The sequence below is a fragment of the Chelonia mydas genome, chromosome 7 (assembly GCF_015237465.2).
Source record: "Chelonia mydas isolate rCheMyd1 chromosome 7, rCheMyd1.pri.v2, whole genome shotgun sequence".
NCBI classification, from domain to species: domain Eukaryota; kingdom Metazoa; phylum Chordata; order Testudines; family Cheloniidae; genus Chelonia; species Chelonia mydas.
Genome location: NC_057853.1, coordinates 14,207,434 through 14,229,645, shown reverse-complemented (window position 1 = coordinate 14,229,645; position 22,212 = coordinate 14,207,434). Strand labels below are relative to the sequence as shown.

Below are 22,212 nucleotides of genomic sequence, written 5' to 3'. Positions count from 1 at the left end.
CCAGTAGGCAATCCCCCATCTTAAGCAACACATTTGAAGTACCTTCAAATACCACATGATTTGAACTTTAGTAAAAGATCACCTTTGTTAGGAGACCTACCTTTGCTGGTCCTCTGCGTGAGAACCTAGGTCAGGTTTCATTGTATTTGATACTAATAAATTGTTTATTTTTCAAGTATGATACAAAGAAAACTTGCAGTACCCGTGTGGCTGTGCTTCATAATGGTTTTTCTGCACGTATTCGGACATTGCTTCTCTATACCAACTCGCAAATAAAAAGTAACTGGGTTACAGCTAAACTCCAAGCCCCACCAGGTAAGATGTGTTACGAATGTAATTTTATGTTATGTTGTAGTCTGTAGACAAGAAAGCATGAAAAGGATGACAGGTTAAAAACTTCAGAAGGAAGACACATCTCCTGCTCTACATGGCATTGTTCTTATACAATAGTTTTGGTCCAGATTCCAGTATCATTTTTCACACTGAATAGCATCTTACTCCTGATTATAACTCCATGACTTCATTTTGTCAGCGGCACTACTTGTGGAGCAAGATGCTATTTGATCTGAGTATGGGTATCAGAATTAGGCCCTCAGGAGGGACAACAGTCCCAAGGAGCAGAAGATGGCTGAGATTTAGGGTATCAGTTAAGATAGGCCTGGTTTGGCCAATATAATCGATAAAGAGGAGGTGGAGTAGTGGTTTTGTTAGAGCAGGGAGTGGGCAGAGATATCATGAGAATGTGTAAGATCCTGAAATGAAAAGAACAGAAAGATGCCTATCCTGGAAGACTCATTGGCTCAGGGGACTGGTAACAGAATAACAACCTTTTTCACCTGGAGGTTACTGGCTGACTTTTAATTACTACTACTTAACAGCTGCTCAGGGGTCTGCGTGAAATAAGTTGGGGAACCCTGTTTGGTTTCTAGTAGAGTTGGTTCCTCATCACAGTTTTAACTAATTGTCCATCTATGCTGACAGGACTGAATGGAGATGGGCCCTATTTCTCAGCCTTAGAAACGATCCCTACGGGTCAAGATAGAGGCACTTTAGATGGTAGGGATGCATGTAGAAGGTTACACTGCTGTTGTAAGATTTGATCCTGTAATGGACTCGCATTCTTCTAAATCAAATCTAACCATCCACCCTTTGTTTTAGAAAACATACTCCTGTTTTAGGATTTTGAATTCTCCATGAGACAAGTCTGTAGTACTCGTCTCCTACAGACTTTTCATGTTCCCAGTTGTCCTCATCTCTATCCTGCATTGTTTTCATTGTTGGCCTGGTATCCAGCAATATCAGCAATCAGAGCCTTGTGTTACAAAAAAGCTAAGCAAACAGGCCCCAGAGAATCATAGTTATCTCCATTGCTTCTTCCATCTCCTTTCCAATCCGTATCTGATTTCAATCTCTCTGCAGCTCTTGTCATCTCTGTGCTAGCCAGACTCACTCTTGGAAGCCCCCAAGCCTGGAATACGTTCTGCAGCTGTACAACTTTGATAATCCTTACAACAGAGTTCTTGAAAGACAGTAGCTGAGATCATCTAATCCTCCCTTATTTAATAATTTAGTTCACTTCTACTCTAGAGACAGTTTAGGACAGCTCAAGTCTAAATGCGCCGATTACATCACAAAGCCTGAAGGGCAGTGTTGTGTCTGTTCTAGTCTGACTTCCTTTATGCAAACAGGTTCAACCAATTCTGGGAAAGAAGGAAATGGAAGTGATTTTAAGAAGCTTTTGATTTTTGAAATGTTTATTTAGAGATAGATAGGTTTGTTTACATATGTATGTATGTATGTATGTATATTTGTCAGACATCATGCAAACTGCCTGAGAAAGCCTTATACTCTTGGGGCCTGATTCAAAGCCCTTACAAGTCAATGAGACTACTGAGAGGCTTAAAATTATGCATTATGTGTAGTAATAATTGGGCCTACAAATTCACCCTAATTGTGAGCTCAATTGTAAGAAGTGAGTTAAAGTTCAGAAAATGTCACAGTAGCCTATAACAATAAATGTTGATGGAGAAAGGTACAAAAGGGAGACAGAATTAGTTAAAAAGCCTACTGTTATAACTCAAGCACTGTGTTAAGCTCATGCCTGGTAAAGTCAGGGGCCAGAACTCAGTGAACCAAAATTGGTGTTTTGGAAATTAGGCCTAATTGGCAAGCAAAATAATGAGGAAATGGGCTATTCTGCCCATCATTCCCTTTTGGGCGCCTTAAAAGAAAAGTCTTTAGGAGGAAAAAAAAATCAAGCAGCAGCTGTTTGCCAACAACCGGTGACTGAAAGATGGGAGAACAGGAACAAGCAAACTTCACCACCATGGCTTTCCTCCCTCCCCCGCCTACTGGAACTCTGGGATCCACCGTGGGTCTTTGTCATCCTACTACCAAGAGATGTTCTGAACAGACTTGGCCAAAGGGAGGGACCCAGATGATATCACTACCCCCACTGCTCTGGCTAAACCCCGGACACCGTCTGGGGTCTGAGACTGTGTTGTTTTCTTCCCCGCCTGTGTATCTTTTGCTTGTCCCACCTTATTTCTTCTCTTTCCTATCTCTTACCCTATCTCTTCGTTTGCCTTCTGTTTAATAGACGTCAGGCTTAGCTAGCCAAGACTGCATATTTTTCCAATATGTCTGAGAGCCTGTGCCCAGAGAGGCAGATAAAAGCAATGCCTAATTAGTCCAACCCTGGTACAAGTTTGCCACGTCTTGGAGTGGCTGATAAGACTGCTATGCCTGTGTTTCTCCAGCAGTAATGCTGCAAATGAGAGTTAACACCAGTGACAAAAGTTGCATTTTCTATCTTTCCTGTTCTTTTCTCTCCCCTTGTGTGTATATGTCTTGTTTTGTGTTCTAGGAAATGGGATCAGACTTTAAAAAAAACAGCAACAGCAGCTCCAGCCCTTCTCAACTAACTTTTTCTCTTTTCCCCAAAAAGGACCATTTAAGAGACTGTCAAACAAAGATTGTTTTCCTTCTAAAGACTCTCTATAGGTAAACGAAAAGGGAACAAGGGATGCTGTTAAAATGAAAGTCTTGCTTAATACCTTACATTTGAAATGCTTTAACTGTTTTCCCTTCTTTTTTCTATCTTTAATAACAGGTTAAAAGGTGTTTTTAATGATGTATTTGCCATGGTACTAAGCAGGCTGAGGTCTTTGTTTACCAAATGTTAAAGATTGCTTAAAACTGTTTCATGTTGGAAAGTTACAGGGTCATGTTAACACCTTTAACTCTTTGGGTTGGTATATAAGGCCCTTCTTGAATTGTGGGACGAACTTTAGATAATTGCGGCTGAGTTGCGAACAAGACATGGAAAATCGTGGAAAAGTAATAATGGACCTTTATTAATAGCAGTAATTTGGAAAAGCCAAAGTAGACCTATTTGTTTATGAAAAAATTACTGGAAGGATATCAACACTGAAGTATTATGTTATGCCTGCTCATTGTTTTGATAACAACCTCTTTTGCTGCAACTATATTACATTCATTTTAAACCAGTGACAGGTACAATATAAAACTCAGAAGACTAAAAGTCTTAACACAACTGCTGTAGAAATTGAGTGCAGTCACGTTAGCCTTTTACAGGCATTGAATGTTAGTGCAGTGCTAATTGCATAATCAAAATGTATGCAAAATTGTGGACTGTGCAAAGTAAGCCAATTAAAATACAAATTGCAGCGGAAGCTGCAAGATCTGCAATTTCCGTAATATCACGAATGAAGTAGGGCTGTCCTCATATAGACCATTAAATGTAGTATAACATGTGTTTATGGTTTTTGCTGGAATGGGATTTAAAGAAATTGCTTCAAGTGAATGGGACTAAGAGAAAATATTTTAAAACTTTCTAAAACATTGTTTCCTATAATTGAGGGGCATACACAGAATACGTGGTGGTGTCCTGTGGTATAAAAATAATATTTGTAATGTTTGGGATGAACTGCTTCACCACTCATGGGAGAGATTTGATATATAGACAGAGAAATATTTGATATATAGACAGATTAGATAGAATATATACATATACAAGGAACCAAAGACTGTAATCCATTGTATTTTATGTTATTTTATAATCATGAGTAATAAGAACATGCTAGTAAATATTTAGCACGTATTACCTTACAAGTGCCACCTTTTATGTATTACTGGTGCTATAGGTGCTGTTGAGACATCAGTCACTAACTTGTCCTGTGTGATTTACACTGCCATTAATAATACTGCATCTCTTCATTGCACCTGGCTTGCTGGCAAAGCGGCGCCAGAAGATACCAAATACTTTCTATTTTACAGGTAAGTGCCTGCTTCTATTTTTGACCCTTGTAGGTTTCCTTAAGATAATAATGTCTTACAAACTAATCTAATTTAGGTATAACAACTACACTGAAGAATGCCAAGAATATAGTAAAGACAAATGGGAGAGAAATATTGGTTGCCGATTTTCAAACACTTACATAAAGACTAGTGAAACTGACGAAGTCATCGTAATACACATTAATGGGTCAAGCAATGGTACTGCAATCAAACCTTTTGAACAGATATTTAATCAAAATGCCATTCGTGAGTAAATATGTTTATTTTTTACACATTAATTTAAGGACAATAAAAAATAAAAGATATTTTTTGTCGGTTTGTCTGTGTGCGTACGCTGGAAGCAGTGTATACGGACATTTAAATAAAAATCTAATCCTGGAAAGCCTATACATATAAATTCTTGTGTTTTAAATTAAATCTCTCTGAATGCTTTAATATACATTTTTCCCAGGGACAAAACTCAATTCCATCTTGTTTGTAAGGCCCTGAATGTGCAAACTGATCTGTGGGTGATAGCCCTGGGCCAACACAAATGGACGTCAGGGATCCATCCATGTAAATCAACCTGAAGGATCCAAAACTATATTTTTTTAAACAAACTAGCTGTGATAGTAGGTTACTCAACTTTGTGAATTTAAAGTAATCTGGTTTTCATAATAGTTTTATCGTGGTTAGGTTTCAATTAAATTCCTATTCAATAATCTATTTGCTCCTAACTCTCAGCCTTTTGCCCAAGCGTAAGAAACATGTTTTATAAGAAGCTATTGAATGAATAAAGTCTAATATTTAAGTGAAGTCTGTAACCATTTTCCTGTATTGATAGTTACTTGTAAGTAGCTATTGCTCTGAACTACTCACTATTCACTATTATTATTAGTGACATACTATTAATATATCATTAATTATTTTGTTTTTTCCCTTAATGAACAGTTCAGGTTCTCCCACCTGTTAACTTCACTCTCACAGTCTCTGCACTAGCTGAAGTACTTTTGCAATGGAAACCAAACCCTGATCAAGAAGAAAAGAACTACACTATTAGATATGATGTGGAAATTATGACTCCTGAGAGGGACGAGGTAAGTGTAAAATATTGCTTATACATGTTGGATTAAATGTGCTATATTAAATTCAAACCCAAGATTTACTGATTAAGATATGACTTTCAGATACATTGGCTCATCAGATTTACTTTTGGTTTTGTGTTGTAAACAAATATATTAGCCATTGACCAGATCCATCTCTCTCTCTGTCTGTGGGAACAACTCTGTTGCAAGGGAGATTAACCCCAGGAAATAGCAGGTGTCAGTACTTCTGTCACGATTCCCAAGGAATTCTACTAAGTGAGGGTAGTTTTAATTTTTGGCTCACTGGAGGCTGTCCGGGAGAGGTGTTGAATCAGCACTGCTCCTGGATGGTATAGTCCACCACTGATGTTACTGCATTTATTGCAGATTGACGCCAGTATATAGCTAGTATTTGGATCCATGTTTCACCAAAATTCTGTACCTGGAAACCTTCATTTAACCCATTTCCAGTAGGCAATCCCCCATCTTAAGCAACACATTTGAAGTACCTTCAAATACCACATGATTTGAACTTTAGTAAAAGATCACCTTTGTTAGGAGACCTACCTTTGCTGGTCCTCTGCGTGAGAACCTAGGTCAGGTTTCATTGTATTTGATACTAATAAATTGTTTATTTTTCAAGTATGATACAAAGAAAACTTGCAGTACCCGTGTGGCTGTGCTTCATAATGGTTTTTCTGCACGTATTCGGACATTGCTTCTCTATACCAACTCGCAAATAAAAAGTAACTGGGTTACAGCTAAACTCCAAGCCCCACCAGGTAAGATGTGTTACGAATGTAATTTTATGTTATGTTGTAGTCTGTAGACAAGAAAGCATGAAAAGGATGACAGGTTAAAAACTTCAGAAGGAAGACACATCTCCTGCTCTACATGGCATTGTTCTTATACAATAGTTTTGGTCCAGATTCCAGTATCATTTTTCACACTGAATAGCATCTTACTCCTGATTATAACTCCATGACTTCATTTTGTCAGCGGCACTACTTGTGGAGCAAGATGCTATTTGATCTGAGTATGGGTATCAGAATTAGGCCCTCAGGAGGGACAACAGTCCCAAGGAGCAGAAGATGGCTGAGATTTAGGGTATCAGTTAAGATAGGCCTGGTTTGGCCAATATAATCGATAAAGAGGAGGTGGAGTAGTGGTTTTGTTAGAGCAGGGAGTGGGCAGAGATATCATGAGAATGTGTAAGATCCTGAAATGAAAAGAACAGAAAGATGCCTATCCTGGAAGACTCATTGGCTCAGGGGACTGGTAACAGAATAACAACCTTTTTCACCTGGAGGTTACTGGTTGACTTTTAATTACTACTACTTAACAGCTGCTCAGGGGTCTGCGTGAAATAAGTTGGGGAACCCTGTTTGGTTTCTAGTAGAGTTGGTTCCTCATCACAGTTTTAACTAATTGTCCATCTATGCTGACAGGACTGAATGGAGATGGGCACTATTTCTCAGCCTTAGAAACGATCCCTACGGGTCAAGGTAGAGGCACTTTAGATGGTGGGGATGCATGTAGAAGGTTACACTGCTGTTGTAAGATTTGATCCTGTAAATGGACTCGCATTCTTCTAAATCAAATCTAACCATCCACCCTTTGTTTTAGAAAACATACTCCTGTTTTAGGATTTTGAATTCTCCATGAGACAAGTCTGTAGTACTCGTCTCCTACAGACTTTTCATGTTCCCAATAGTCCTCATCTCTATCCTGCATTGTTTTCATTGTTGGCCTGGTATCCAGCAATATCAGCAATCAGAGCCTTGTGTTACAAAAAAGCTAAGCAAACAGGCCCCAGAGAATCATAGTTATCTCCATTGCTTCTTCCATCTCCTTTCCAATCCGTATCTGATTTCAATCTCTCTGCAGCTCTTGTCATCTCTGTGCTAGCCAGACTCACTCTTGGAAGCCCCCAAGCCTGGAATACGTTCTGCAGCTGTACAACTTTGATAATCCTTACAACAGAGTTCTTGAAAGACAGTAGCTGAGATCATCTAATCCCCCCTTATTTAATAATTTAGTTCACTTCTGCTCTAGAGACAGTTTAGGACAGCTCAAGTCTAAATGCGCCGATTACATCACAAAGCCTGAAGGGCAGTGTTGTGTCTGTTCTAGTCTGACTTCCTTTAAGCAAACAGGTTCAACCAATTCTGGGAAAGAAGGAAATGGAAGTGATTTTAAGAAGCTTTTGATTTTTGAAATGTTTATTTAGAGATAGATAGGTTTGTTTACATATGTCTATATGTATGTATGTATACTTGTCAGACATCATGCAAACTGCCTGAGAAAGCCTTATACTCTTGGGGCCTGAATCAAAGCCCTTACAAGTCAACGGGACTACTGAGAGGCTTAAAATTATACATTATATGTAGTAATAATTGGGCCTACAAATTTACCCTAATTGTGAGCTCAATTGTAAGAAGTGAGTGAAAGTTCAGAAAATGTCACAGTAGCCTATAACAATAAATGTTGATGGAGAAAGGTACAAAAGGGAGACAGAATTAGTTAAAAAGCCTACTGTTATAACTCAAGTACTGTGTTAAGCTCTTGCCTGGTAAAGTCAGGGACCAGAACTTAGTGAACCAAAATTGGTGTTTTGGAAATTAGGCCTAATTGGCAAGCAAAATAATGAGGAAATGGGCTATTCTGCCCATCATTCCCTTTTGGGCGCCTTAAAAGAAAAGTCTTTAGGAGGAAAAAAAAATCAAGCAGCAGCTGTTTGCCAACAACCGGTGACTGAAAGATGGGAGAACAGGAACAAGTAAACTTCACCACCATGGCTTTCCTCCCTCCCCCGCCTACTGGAACTCTGGGATCCACTGTGGGTCTTTGTCATCCTACTACCAAGAGATGTTCTGAACAGACTTGGCCAAAGGGAGGGACCCAGATGATATCACTACCCCCACTGCTCTGGCTAAACCCCGGACACCGTCTGGGGTCTGAGACTGTTGTTTTCTTCCCCGCCTGTGTATCTTTTGCTCGTCCCACCTTATTTCTTCTCTTTCCTATCTCTTACCCTATCTCTTCGTTTGCCTTCTGTTTAATAGATGTCAGGCTTAGCTAGCCAAGACTGCATATTTTTCCAATATGTCTGTGAGCCTGTGCCCAGAGAGGCAGATAAAAGCCATGCCTAATTAGTCCAACCCTGGTACAAGTTTGCCACGTCTTGGAGTGGCTGATAAGACTGCTATGCCTGTGTTTCTCCAGCAGTAATGTTGCAATTGAGAGTTAACACCAGTGACAGAAGTTGCATTTTCTATCTTTCCTGTTCTTGTCTCTCCCCTTGTGTGTATATGTCTTGTTTTGCGTTCTAGGAAATGGGATCAGACTTTAAAAAAAACAGCAACAGCAGCTCCAGCCCTTCTCAACTAACTTTTTCTCTTTTCCCCAAAAAGGACCATTTAAGAGACTGTCAAACAAAGATTGTTTTCCTTCTAAAGACTCTCTATAGGTAAACGAAAAGGGAACAAGGGATGCTGTTGAAATGAAAGTCTTGCTTAATACCTTACATTTGAAATGCTTTAACTGTTTTCCCTTCTTTTTTCTATCTTTAATAACAGGTTAAAAGGTGTTTTTAATGATATATTTGCCATGGTACTAAGCAGGCTGAGGTCTTTGTTTACCAAATGTTAAAGGTTGCTTAAAACTGTTTCATGTTGGAAAGTTACAGGGTCATGTTAACACCTTTAACTCTTTGGGTTGGTATATAAGGCCCTTCTTGAATTGTTGGACGAACTTTAAATAATTGCGGCTGAGTTGCGAACAAGACATGGAAAATCGTGGAAAAGTAATAATGGACCTTTATTAATAGCAGTAATTTGGAAAAGCCAAAGTAGACCTATTTGTTTACGAAAACATTACTGGAAGGATATCAACACTGAAGTATTATGTTATGCCTGCTCATTGTTTTGATAACAACCTCTTTTGCTGCAACTATATTACATTCATTTTAAACCAGTGACAGGTACAATATAAAACTCAGAAGACTAAAAGTCTTAACACAACTGCTGTAGAAATTGAGTGCAGTCACGTTAGCCTTTTACAGGCATTGAATGTTAGTGCAGTGCTAATTGCATAATCAAAATGTATGCAAAATTGTGGACTGTGCAAAGTAAGCCAATTAAAATACAAATTGCAGCGGAAGCTGCAAGATCTGCAATTTCCGTAATATCACGAATGAAGTAGGGCTGTCCTCATATAGACCATTAAATGTAGTATAACATGTGCTTATGGGTTTTGCTGGAATGGGGTTTAAAGAAATTGCTTCAAGTGAATGGGACTAAGAGAAAATATTTTAAAACTTTCTAAAACATTGTTTCCTATAATTGAGGGGCATACACAGAATACGTGGTGGTGTCCTGTGGTATAAAAATAATATTTGTAATGTTTGGGATGAACTGCTTCACCACTCATGGGAGAGATTTGATATATAGACAGAGAAATATTTGATATATAGACAGATTAGATAGAATATATACATATACAAGGAACCAAAGACTGTAATCCATTGTATTTTATGTTATTTTATAATCATGAGTAATAAGAACATGCTAGTAAATATTTAGCACGTATTACCTTACAAGTGCAACCTTTTATGTATTACTGGTGCTATAGGTGCTGTTGAGACATCAGTCACTAACTTGTCCTGTGTGATTTACACTGCCATTAATAATACTGCATCTCTTCATTGCACCTGGCTCGCTGGCAAAGCGGCACCAGAAGATACCAAATACTTTCTATTTTACAGGTAAGTGCCTGCTTCTATTTTTGACCCTTGTAGGTTTCCTTAAGATAATAATGTCTTACAAACTAATCTAATTTAGGTATAACAACTACACTGAAGAATGCCAAGAATATAGTAAAGACAAATGGGAGAGAAATATTGGTTGCCGATTTTCAAACACTTACATAAAGACTAGTGAAACTGACGAAGTCGTCGTAATACACATTAATGGGTCAAGCAATGGCACTGCAATCAAACCTTTTGAACAGATATTTAATCAAAATGCCATTCGTGAGTAAATATTTTTATTTTTTACACATTAAAATATCTATAGCTTCTTAGATCTTGGTGAAATGTTTGCAGTGAAATCTTAAAAAAATCTGGTGTAAAACTCAAACGTGCTCTGCATTTTGGTTTAAAGATTTGCTGAAGTTCATTGGTGGTTTGAATGATACATGGTCCATTTTAAGATATGGGCTAGTTTAAGGGTTCGCATGTATATTTTCTGAAACTGGAGGTGTTAGTGTGGAAATAGGGGAAATATGATGATTTTAACAGTGTGATTTTAATAGTTAGGTTTAAATTTAAGGACAATAAAACTAAAAGATAGAAATAACCTATTAGTTCCCCTAATTTATCTGTCTGCCAAAGGTCTTGTCCCCTAACGCCCCTACTCTACTTGCACTACATTAATGACATCTTCATCATCTGGACCATGGAAAAGAAGCCCTTGAGGAATTCCACCATGATTTCAACAATTTCCATCCCACCATCAACCTGAGCCTAGACCAATCCACACAAGGTGTCCATTTCCTGGACACTACTGTGCTAATAAGCAATGGCTACATAAACATCACCCTATACCGGAAATCTACTGACCGCTATACTTACCTACATGCCTCCAGCTTCCATCCAGGACACACCACAGGATCCGTTGTCTACAGCCAAGCTCTAAGATACAACCGCATTTGCTCCAGTCCCTCAGACGGAGACAAACACCTACAAGATCTCTATCAAGCATTCTTAAAACTACAATACCCACCTGCTGAAGTGAAAAAACAGAGTGACAGAGCCAGAAGAGTACCAAGAAGTCACCTACTACAGGACAGGCCCAACAAAGAAAATAACAGAAAGCCACTAGCTGTCACCTTCAGCCCCCCACTAAAACCTTTCCAGCGCATCATCAAAGATCTACAACCTATCCTGAAAAATGATCCCTCACTCTCACAGATCTTGGGAGGCAGACCAGTCCTCGCTTACAGACAGCCCCCCAACCTGAAGCAAATACTCTTCAGCAACCACACACCACACAACAAAAACACTACCCCAGGAACCTATCCTTGCAACAAAGCCCGATGCCAACTTTGTCCACATATTTATTCAAGTGACACCATCATAGGACCTAATCACATTAGCCACGCCATCAGGGGCTCATTCACCTGCACATCTACCAATGTAATATATGCCATCATGTGCCAGCAATGCCCCTCTGCCATGTACATCAGCCAAACCGGACAGTCTCTATGCAAAAGAATAAATGGACACAAATCTGACATCAGGAATCATAACATTCAAAAACCGGTAGGAGAACACTTCAATCTCTCTGGCCACTCAGTAAAAGATTTAAGGGTGGCAATTTTGCAACAGAAAAGCTTCAAAAACAGACTCCACCAAGAAACTGCTGAGCTTGAATTAATATGCAAACTAGATACCATTAACTTGGCTTTGAATAGAGACTGGGAGTGGCTAGGTCATTACACATGTTGAATCTATTTCCCTAAGTTAAGTATCCTCACACCTTCTTGTCAACTGTCTAAATGGGCCATCTTGAGTATCACTATAAACGTTGTTTTCTCTTGCTGATAATAACTCATCTTAATTAATTAGCTTCTTACAGCTTGTATGGCAACTTCCACCTTCTCTGTATGTGTATATATAGCTTCTTACAGTATGTTCCATTCTATGCATCCGATGAAGTGAGCTGTAGCTCACGAAAGCTTGTGCTCTAATAAATTTGTTAGTCTCTAAGGTGCCACAAGTACTGCTGTTCTTTTTGCGGCTACAGACTAACACTGCTGCTACTCTGAAACCTGCCAAAGTATGGTTTCCCACAGTATTTTTTTACTGCTTTGTCCAGTCTAGCTTTAAATGTCCCAAGCAATGCAGCTTTTAGCAGTTTTTAATGTACAGTTTAATACATTTCATCGGAAGGAAGCTTTTCCTGATAGGTTATTTTTCCTTTTCTTAATGTCATCCCTTTACTCTAGTTTATACTCCCTGGATCCTCTTATATAATTCCCTTCCCATCTTAGTTTGTACAACCTTCAGTTATTTATAGACTTATCACATCTCCTTTCATATGTTGCTTAACTAAGAGAAACATATTGAACTTTTTAAATTTACTTCTTAGAGGTATCCACATATTCAGTTTCAATGCTCTTCTCTGAACTTCTTGCAATTTTTCAGAAACTTTATGGCAGCATGGTGCCTGGAATACACTGAAGTATTGTATTCCGGTCACCATATTACCAAAAGGATGTTGAAAAACAGGAAGGTCTTACAACACAGATGGACTCAGCAGGACATATAGAAGCACCTTTGGCACGGTAGAGGCAAGATTTGTGTGTGGAGGGCAGCCTCCATATACACAATTCTAGGGGTCATCATCCAACCCCTAAAATAAGGCAACATGAAATGATATATGGTGACAAAAGCTGGTGGAGGCTAAGGAGAAAAGGGGGAAAAGGTTATAGCAACAAGACCTATTTTGCATGAAAAAAATCTCCTTACCTTCTCTTTGTCAATAATGAATCTTACAAGGCATGAAATAATTGAAAGTTGTTGTTTTTTAAAATCTTGTAAAGGATTTTAATAAAGGAGATCAGTTACTCAGTAATTGTTAATATATCAGTGGCTTTACCAACTTTTCAGTGTTTGTTTTTCCACTGATATATTCAGTTCTCTTAAACCCCTTCCTATCATACAACAAACTCAAAGTGAAATTCGTGGGCTGTAAATTCAACCAGATCCAAACCATAGCCAAACTTTTGAACAACCTCCTGCCAAGAGAATTGCTTTATGGGTAATACATTGGTATCTTATTCATTTTCTAGAGAAAGTAAATCCTCCTAGAAATGTCACCATGTCTTTAAAACAAAACAACCTTCTGGTCAAGTGGGAAATGCCAGCTTCTTCTTTCCTAAAGGAATGTTTTAAATATGAACTTAACATCTACAACTGGAAGATGGGTTACAAACAGGTAACTGCTTGTTAAAAGTTGAGGTATTCTATATAGAACTTACCTATGAATTGTCTTTCTTATATGTCTAAAATATGTCTTATATGTAATCTAGCAAAAAAGTCTTCTGGTTCATGGATATCTTTTGAGTTTCAAATTATGCATGTAACCAGCACTCCAACTACCATCCTCTAAAATCTACAGATCTAGCATCAAATCTTAGTCCCACTGAAATCAATGGCAAAACTCCCACTGACTTTAATGGGGCTAGGATTTCACCCCTAATTTTTAAATCAGCTTTCTTTTATGGAGCACTTTTTTTTTTTTTTGCCTACAATGAATTATACCCACATTTCAGCTTGGAAAACACGAATGGAAGAATTTAAAATGTACATCAGTTTTGGATGTTCATCTTGACGCATCCAGGTCCATTCTGTCAAAGGTACAGGTGCTCAGCAACTCTGAAAATCTAACAGTAAGGGTCTTAAACTGGACCCCCCAAAACCAGTGACTACTTTTGAAAATTTTGGCCTGAATGAATTGCAGGGGGAAAATGGTGGATGTAATTAATTGTGGGTGCAAAATTGTGTCCACAAATATGGAGGTTTTGTGTGAAAATCATGTCTTTCACATCGACCTCTAGGCTATTAAAACTAATTTAAAAGAAGAACAAACACAATAATCAATTTGTAACAATGCTTATATCTATGCCTAAAGCAAATATTGTACATTTACTTCTGAAGTTTAGTAACTGGAGCAATTTAAGTGTTGCTGTCTTGACCTTATTAGTCTTAAGAAATCTATGACAGAGTTATGTTGTTTTTAACAGATATTGGAAACCGAGTTAAATAGTTTCAGTTTAAGGATTGATGACACCTGCAGATACTCCATACAGATTAGAGCTAATCATCAATCATGGTGTACCGAAGGATTTTGGAGTGATTGGACTGAACCTCTTTATATTGGTAAGAATCAAAATGTCTTTGTTGTCTAATAGTTACTTTAATACATATGTTATTGAAGGCCAAATTCTGTTTAATCATGCGCATGTATAGCTACCATTAACTTCAGTGGAAGCCATGCAAGTGTATCTGAGGACGTACATTGACCCTTTCATTGTTGCTACTCCTTGCTACCTCTGGATAGTCCAGAATATGGGTTCCATTCATAAAGATATTTGTGGATAAATGAAAAATTTGTTTGAAAGAACACTTGAAAATAGTGTAGATCCCAAATTCAGGTTTTAATTAAAAGAATCAATAAAAACAGCTTACTAAAAATAAACATGGTGCAGTGAACACAAATGCTATTGTATTGCTAACACATGAGAACCAGAAAGTGAAACTGACTGGTTCAAATTCTAGAGCTGGTTGAAAACGATTCATTGAACTACACCCACAACTCTTTTTGAAGTCAATGAGGGCTGTGCATGCTTGGCACCTCTGAAATCATGGTCGTAGGGGAGTGTATAGCGCTCCTTCCTGCCTACTGATACAATGTTGGAGCATTGGCTATGTCTACACTTGCAGAGTTTTTGCACTATCAGTTTCAATGGTGATAGTGAACCAGTGAAAGAAAAGCACTGGTTTGTGTACTCACTTATTTCCAAAGGTGTCAGAGAGTTTTTACATTTGCAGCACTTCCATCGCGGATCAGGGCAGCTATCCCACAGTGCAGCTCTCTCCATTTTGACGATGGGTCTTGTGGGAAGGGTGGGAGGTGATCACGGGGCACCCTGGGTCCCTGCACAGCCTCCTCTCCCCAAACACTGATCAGCTCCAGTAGCTCAGCATTGCTCCAAGCAGGGGATCGTTTGCTCAGTGGAGCGGCCATTGTCACCTGGCCAGAAGATAAATGAGCACTTGCAATAAAACAAGAAGGGGAGTTTCAAAGTTCCCGGGGCTTTACAGGGGGAGGAGTGGATGTCTGTTTACCTGGCATCACAGCAGCAGAGCTGCTGCCACAGTGGTCACCTAGCATTGTGGGATATCCTGCGGAGGCTAAAAGCTGTGTAAACAGGAAGAACGTGTCTTCACTTGCACATCACCGCAAAAGCATCACCAGTAAGAGCTGCACGCCTCTCGTGGAGATGTTTTTCTCTTTGCGGTGAAACTTCTGATTATTACTGCAAAAAGTCTTTGGCAAGTGTAGATGCTCCCATGGTTTTTGCGCAAAAAAGGGACTTTTTCTGCTTTAAATGGCAAGTGTAGACATGATTGGTGCAATACTATTTCAGAGAAACGAATGCCACCTCCTGAATCTACCTGTTGTAGTAACCTGCTGTTTCCTTAGGTGTCTCCATATAATTACTAGCCTGGGGCAGTTTTGCTCTCCAAGTGAAATATGACAAGATCCTAGCCTGAGCTGGCACAGCTGGATCTGACATGCGTCACACAGGAAGAAATCAGCATGTCCTGCTAGCTGTTTAATTCTTTAAATTTGACACATACTTGCCTCCCCCGCCCCCTCCCCCCCCCAGTGATGTGGGTGCTGATGTGCTAATGCCAAAAGTCAAAGCGAATGGTGAGGTCAGGTACTCCTTATTAGAAGTTACCTGAACTCCCATGGGAGTCTGTGAAGGTTAGTATCTTTGGAAGGCATTAATTTGCCTAGATCGGATCCACTTGATACTGCATTTCCTGATTGCTGAACATGTTCTCATAGAAGTAGCAGTTATCATATCATAACACATTATCGACTGTTTGTTCTCAGCCATCCCCTCGCTCTCTTATCTTTGGAGTTATATTTCTTTACTTCCTGATTTTCTTTTTAAAAAAATGTTCTTCACTTTGCTCTCTCCTGTTTACCAAACTCTTCAATGCCTTTACACCTATTATCTAATGAACATTAATGTGTTAATCTGCCTACTTGGCTCTAATGAATTCACTGGGTACCTTCACCCAGCTCCTGGTAACAGAGTGTCCTTCAGAAATGGGGCCACAGCATTGCTATGCAACTACAATTCATGCTCTGGCGCTGACCAAGCTGTGCTCACAAAATGAAGGAAGTCAGTATAGGGTTGCTTACATCAGCCCTAATCTGTTTCCATTCTGGGGCTCAGCCCTTTGTGACTCATTTATAGGTCCCATAAGCCAATGGTTCTTAAACTTATTTGATTGCACCCCCCATTCTTTGTGTCTGTAGTAGTTTAAACTCCCCCCCCCACACACACACACTCCCTGTTCCTGGCCCACAAATACATATATGGCCACCCTAGCTCTTAGGACAGAGCGGGGAGCAGTGGCTGCTGGTGGGGCGTCCAGCTCTGAAGGCAGCACCACCACCAGCAGCAAAGCAGAAGTAAGGATGACAATACTACACCATGCCACCCTTATTTCTGCACTGCTTTCAGAGCTGGATGCCCAGCCACTGCTCTCCTAAAACTTCTCCCCGCCCCCCACCGAATACATTCCACGCCCTCCCAGTTTGAGAACCTACTGGAGCAAGGGTCAAAATTGGCCCTACAATTTCCACACGCACAGTATCTGAGTTGCCATGGTTAAGGCCCTGTGTTAAGTTCTTTCAGCTGCCATTAGTTGGGCCCTTACTTCTTATTTGAAGTATGAGGAAATACTGCCTTGTCTCAGGTAGCACACTGGTAACTTTGGCAAATGTTGGATCTGCAGAGGATAACTGGGTAAATTTTAGTCTGCTTGTCTGTGGAGAACTTATTAGACATGAACTAGCCTACGTCAATGAACTGTTTGTGCGCCAAGTGAGTCGGCAGAGAGCTGGTTTCACATGTTTTTTGCAGAACTTGAACTTGCAACCTCATATGTTGCATCACTAATTGCAAACATGAAACATATTCAAACTGATGAAAAAACTAAAAATGTACCTAGATGTCTCACCAGGATTATTCATTTAAAACCTAAAAAAACTCAAGGAAATTCCCCAAAACAAACTTAATTCAGTGTCTGTTAAGGTTGCTAGGTTTCTCTTGTTTACAAACAGAAATTTGTATTCCTGATTCCTGCCTTATCTGATGGCTCTTTAGGATCACAGGCAGCCAAAAAAGGACACAGAAGCTTCAGGACTACTCTACTATGTGCTGGGAACCAGGAGTAGCTCACTCCAGTTTTAGGACTAAGAAAATGTAAATGCATCTTAGTGCCACTTTCCACCCCACCCTCCCAGACTTGCACCAAGCACAGCTTGGCCTTAGACCTCATTTTCTTGGAAGTATAATTGTAATCAAAATTTAAAAAAAAACTATTTAAATCAATGGCAGTAATTAATATGCACGTTTGCCCCGGTTGACAAGCTGCAATGGCACAGGCCCCAATCCTACAATCGTTTCTCATGTGAGCACTCCATACCCACAAAAGTAGTCCCAATGACTACAGGAAAGGAGTACTTGTGGCACCTTAGAGACTAACCAATTTATTTGAGCATAGGCTTTCGTGAGTTACAGCTCACTTCATCGGATGCATACTGAAGTGATGAAGTGAGCTGTAACTCACGACAGCTTATGCTCAAATAAATTGGTTAGTCTCTAAGGTGCCACAAGTACTCCTTTTCTTTTTGCGAATACAGACTAACACGGCTGTTACAATGACTACAGGGTGACTCCTCCCATAAGATCTGCAAGCTTAGACACTTAGGCCTTCATTGCACAGAAAAGAATCTGTTCCAAAGGTGAATATTATTTCTTCGTGAAACCTGAGTATTGTGCTGCTGACCAATTTATATCCTTTCAATTATTCAGTGACAGTCATTCTGTCACCTTGATATCGGCTGCGTGCCGTTCTCGTAGGCATACGGGGAGTGGGAGAACTTTAAAATCTAAGGTTTCAGAGTAACAGCCGTGTTAGTCTGTATTCGCAAAAAGAAAAGGAGTACTTGTGGCACCTTAGAGACTAACCAATTTATTTGAGCATGAGCTTTCGTGAGCTACAGCTCACCGATGAAGTGAGCTGTAGCTCATGAAAGCTCATGCTCAAATAAATTGGTTAGTCTCTAAGGTGCCACAAGAACTCCTTTTCTTTTTAAAATCTAAATGTTCAAAGGTAAATGTTTTCTTTATATAGCTCAGAGTGGTGAAATGTGACATTAGGAACACCTTTGTCAAATAGGCACATTGTCCTTAATACAATAGGTGTTTCTGCCCCCAGGCAGTTGGAGCAGTGACATTCTTCCTGAGGGAGGATAAACAACAGACTTCAAAGAAAAATTGGTGGTCTCACTGCGTGTTTTATTGGCCCTGGCTATTAAGCCAGGAAAATCCAACTCCTGGCTTGAAAGGATTAAAATAAATAACTGAAGGGTGGTTTAACGGAAAACAAGTTCTTTGTGACCACGATTATAAGCAAACTGTCTCTTTATTGCAGCCTCAGACATATTTGCCTGTTGTGTGGAATTGCACAACTCAGTATGTTAACAAAGCAGGGTGCACTGCACTGATAATGACTGTGGCCCTGATTCATGCCAATTCTTAGCTTGCTTGCTTTCTTCTATGCATAAACTGAAACCTAGCCATGTGGAAGAAGTTCTTAATGCTTAATTTGCTACAGATTGTTCCCCAGTCATAGGTATAAAAGATTTTATATGGAGAGATATAAATTGTGATCTCAGATACATCCATGTAAACCCACTGAATGAAGTAAGCTTGGTTCCAAGGGCTTATCTACCGGAAGAATTTTTCCCAATATGTTTTCTTCAAAGGGAAAAAATCATCCTTTTTTTTTTTTTAAATCCAGGAAAAAACCAGCCAAGGACTCCTGTAGACTCCAAGACCTACACGGTTCTCATTGCGCTTATAGTATCCATATGTTCCATGGCATTGCTTATTGCTATAATATGCAGAAAGTAAGTATTTTTGCTTAGGCAATAACTAATTCGCCTAGATTACATTTGCATGAGGAATCATTAAATGCATTATTCGGTACTCAAAGGGCTTTTATTTTGGTATTAAACATGATTAATACATATCAAGAATATTGATTAAATAATAATAGTTGTTCAGTGAATTTGAGGAAGTTTAGGAGAATGAACAATTTAATCTCAAATTCCAAAGCCATGTGTTGAAAGAGGGACTGAAACTGTCTCAGTGTGAGATGGACTGTTGGGAAGCTACCTTATCTACTTTGCTCAGTCCTCAGTAAGATGGACCCTGGTGGCCATTTATCTCCATAGAAGAATGCCACCTTGAGACCCAACAAAAGCTGCTCAGAGAAACCATCTTTCATGGTTAAAGACAAAGGCCAGTATTTTCAACTTGTGGTCGAAAACCAGGCACCTGAAATCCATATTTAGGCACCTGTACATGTGGCCTGATTTTCACTGACTTCGCTGGGAGGCAAAGGTGCTCAGCACCACCAGAAAACCAAGCCAGTATGGACTTATACCCATTAGCATTTAACTATTCTCTAGGACTGGTTTGGCAAGTATTTTATAGCAGCTTCTTTTTAATATTAGGGCCCATGGATGCCCTTGTAGCCAACCTTCCAAAGACATTGTGTGAACAAAGCCAGAAATAGTTTGGATTTCAGTGGCAGTATTCAGAAATCAAGGAAGAGAATCATAAATCAATGATGAAGTCAGTTCATCAATGATGATTCAAAGAATCAATAATGTAATTACAAACTCTTCTCCCTAAGAGCTATATCAAGCAGCAACCATTAGGTTCACAATAAAAATGCTCCCAGTAATTGAAGCACTGTCCTTGAATCCACTAACTGCCTGTTAATTTCTTTAATGGCTCCTAAATTAGTTGCTCACCTGATGAGTCTTCAGCTGACTTCCTTCCCCCAAAGTTTCTTTTGTCAAACTAAAAGCACAGGTTGTAAAAAGAATCACTTTGGGTATGTCTACACAGCCGACGTTAAAGCGCAGCCATAGCAGCTCCAGTGCTGGGAAAGAGCCCAGTGCTGTAAAAAAGCCACTTCCACGAGGGGAATGAACACTGGGTGCGCGGGTCCAGCTCTGTAGCACTGTCTACACTGCCACTTTACAGCGCTGAAACTTGGACCGCTCAGGGGGGTGTTTTTTCATTGTATATTCCCAGTACAGAGTTAACTTGGGAGTTGGCCCTAATTTCCCTCCTAGCCACACACAAAACCCTCCAATCCAAATTTCATGGGGACTTAAACCTGGGCTAGCTGGTATGGTTAGAGGTGTGGGTTAGAACTCCAGTTCCACTTTCACCCAGGCTGGTAATCCACCCACTCTGCAATATGGACACAGGCTCACTCATTTGAATGCTGATAGTCCTCCACTACCTTCCCACAATTCCCCTTTTGTGCCCAGGACAGACATGTTCTCTCACAATTCACTGGGGAGGAATTATAGAGCAGGTCAGCTTACTTCAGCTCAGTGAACATGGGATAGGTCTCTGAAGTCCTAGCCACACACATGCATGAGTGCAGCACCAGTGAGGTATGTCTACGCTGTGATAAAAAAACCCCATGGCGCCGAGTGTCAGAGTCCAGGTCAGTTGAAAAATAGCATGTTTGAGCTTGGGCTGGAGCCCAGGTTCTGAGACCCCCCATGAGGTGGGAGGGTTAAGCCTGAGCCCCAACATCTACACTGCAAATTTTATAGCCCTGCAGCCTAAGTCAACCCACTCAGGCCAGCTGTGGCCGTGCCACGGGTCTTTCATTGCAATGTAGACATACCCAGGAACTAGGGTAGGGGGCTTTGCAGCATGGCTGCTCACACCTGGGCTGGGACAACATAAGTGCTCAGACCGGCTGCCAATCTCCCGAGTTAACTGTGCTGTGATGATATTCCCTTTGTGGTACAAGTAACTCACCTGCCAAGAGTTGAAATGATAGCAGCATGTACAACGGTACTATCTCCAGTCAGCTGTGTCCCATCCCTTAGCTGGATCCCCAGCTGCAGCTGCCCCCCCGAGTGACTCCAGCTGAGCCACACTTCAGGGGTTGACATGCACATTCCAAATCATTTTGTGACGCCGTGTTCAAAATAGGTTGCAGAATGTTCCATCTTTTCTCCTTGGTAAGGAAGAGGAAGTGCCTAGGTCCCCTTAGAAATCTCTTTCTTAGGAAACCCTCTTTCTCCCACATTCCCAATGATTCCTTGGCCACACACCTCAGGCATAAAGTTATAGCCTGTACAACAGTGAAAAGACTTCATTGTGTTTTCAATATTCCAAGTCTTCCCTTTTGTGACTTGTAATTTTCATCATCACATCACTAAATAATTAGCTAAGCACAAATAGGTGTTGTAACATTTACCTACTGAGGCAGTGGCCGTTTTAGCCAGGGCATGTCTACCAACTACAATACCGCATGATAGTCATGGAAGACTTTGAAGGAGCTATCTGTGGGGTATAATTAAGTGCCAAGTGGGTGACATGAAAGGGAATAAGTTAGTAGCAGGAATTTACTGTAGATAATTTGCTCAGAAGGAATAATGGGATAATAAGAGCGTGGCAGGAACCAAAGAGGCTTTTGAAAAGGGCAAAGTGATGGTCATGGAAGAGTTCAACCAACCAGATGAACTGAGACAGTGGTGATAAAATAAAACGATCAGTAGCTTAGTGGGAATGGTACAGGACTGCCTCTTCCTTAAGCAGCACATAACAGAGTGAAACAGAAACAGGCAGTTCTCACCTTGACCCCGACCAACACAGATGAAAGTGGTGCAGATGTAATGCTAGCTGAGCATCTAATCAACAGAGACTACACTAATTGTTGCACTGGTTTTAAACCAGTGTCATTTCACTTAAATCATATCAGCTTGTGATGGAACGGACAATTAGATCATGTATATTAAGGATATAATTTTGTCACGGAGATCACAGGATCATGTCTGTCCTGGGCAGAAAAGGGGAATTGTGGGAAGGTAGTGGAGGACTATCAGCACTCAAGTGAGTGAGCCTGTGT

The 22,212-nt window shown here is 40.0% G+C and overlaps 1 protein-coding gene across 4 annotated transcripts in view; it reads left to right on the top strand.

Annotated features, from left to right (window-relative positions):
• The window catches only part of IL5RA (interleukin 5 receptor subunit alpha), a 34,151-nt gene that overhangs the window by 6,000 nt on the left and 5,939 nt on the right, over positions 1-22,212 (top strand). For all 4 annotated transcript variants that reach the window (XM_037905464.2, XM_037905465.2, XM_037905466.2 and 1 more), the window contains 10 exons: positions 177-315; positions 4,167-4,299; positions 4,376-4,566; positions 5,251-5,396; positions 6,028-6,166; positions 10,017-10,149; positions 10,226-10,416; positions 13,239-13,384; positions 14,193-14,328; positions 19,063-19,171. In XM_037905464.2, the coding sequence (XP_037761392.1) occupies positions 177-315; positions 4,167-4,299; positions 4,376-4,566; positions 5,251-5,396; positions 6,028-6,166; positions 10,017-10,149; positions 10,226-10,416; positions 13,239-13,384; positions 14,193-14,328; positions 19,063-19,171 (1,463 nt within the window). The remainder of the gene's footprint in view (positions 1-176; positions 316-4,166; positions 4,300-4,375; positions 4,567-5,250; positions 5,397-6,027; positions 6,167-10,016; positions 10,150-10,225; positions 10,417-13,238; positions 13,385-14,192; positions 14,329-19,062; positions 19,172-22,212) is intronic.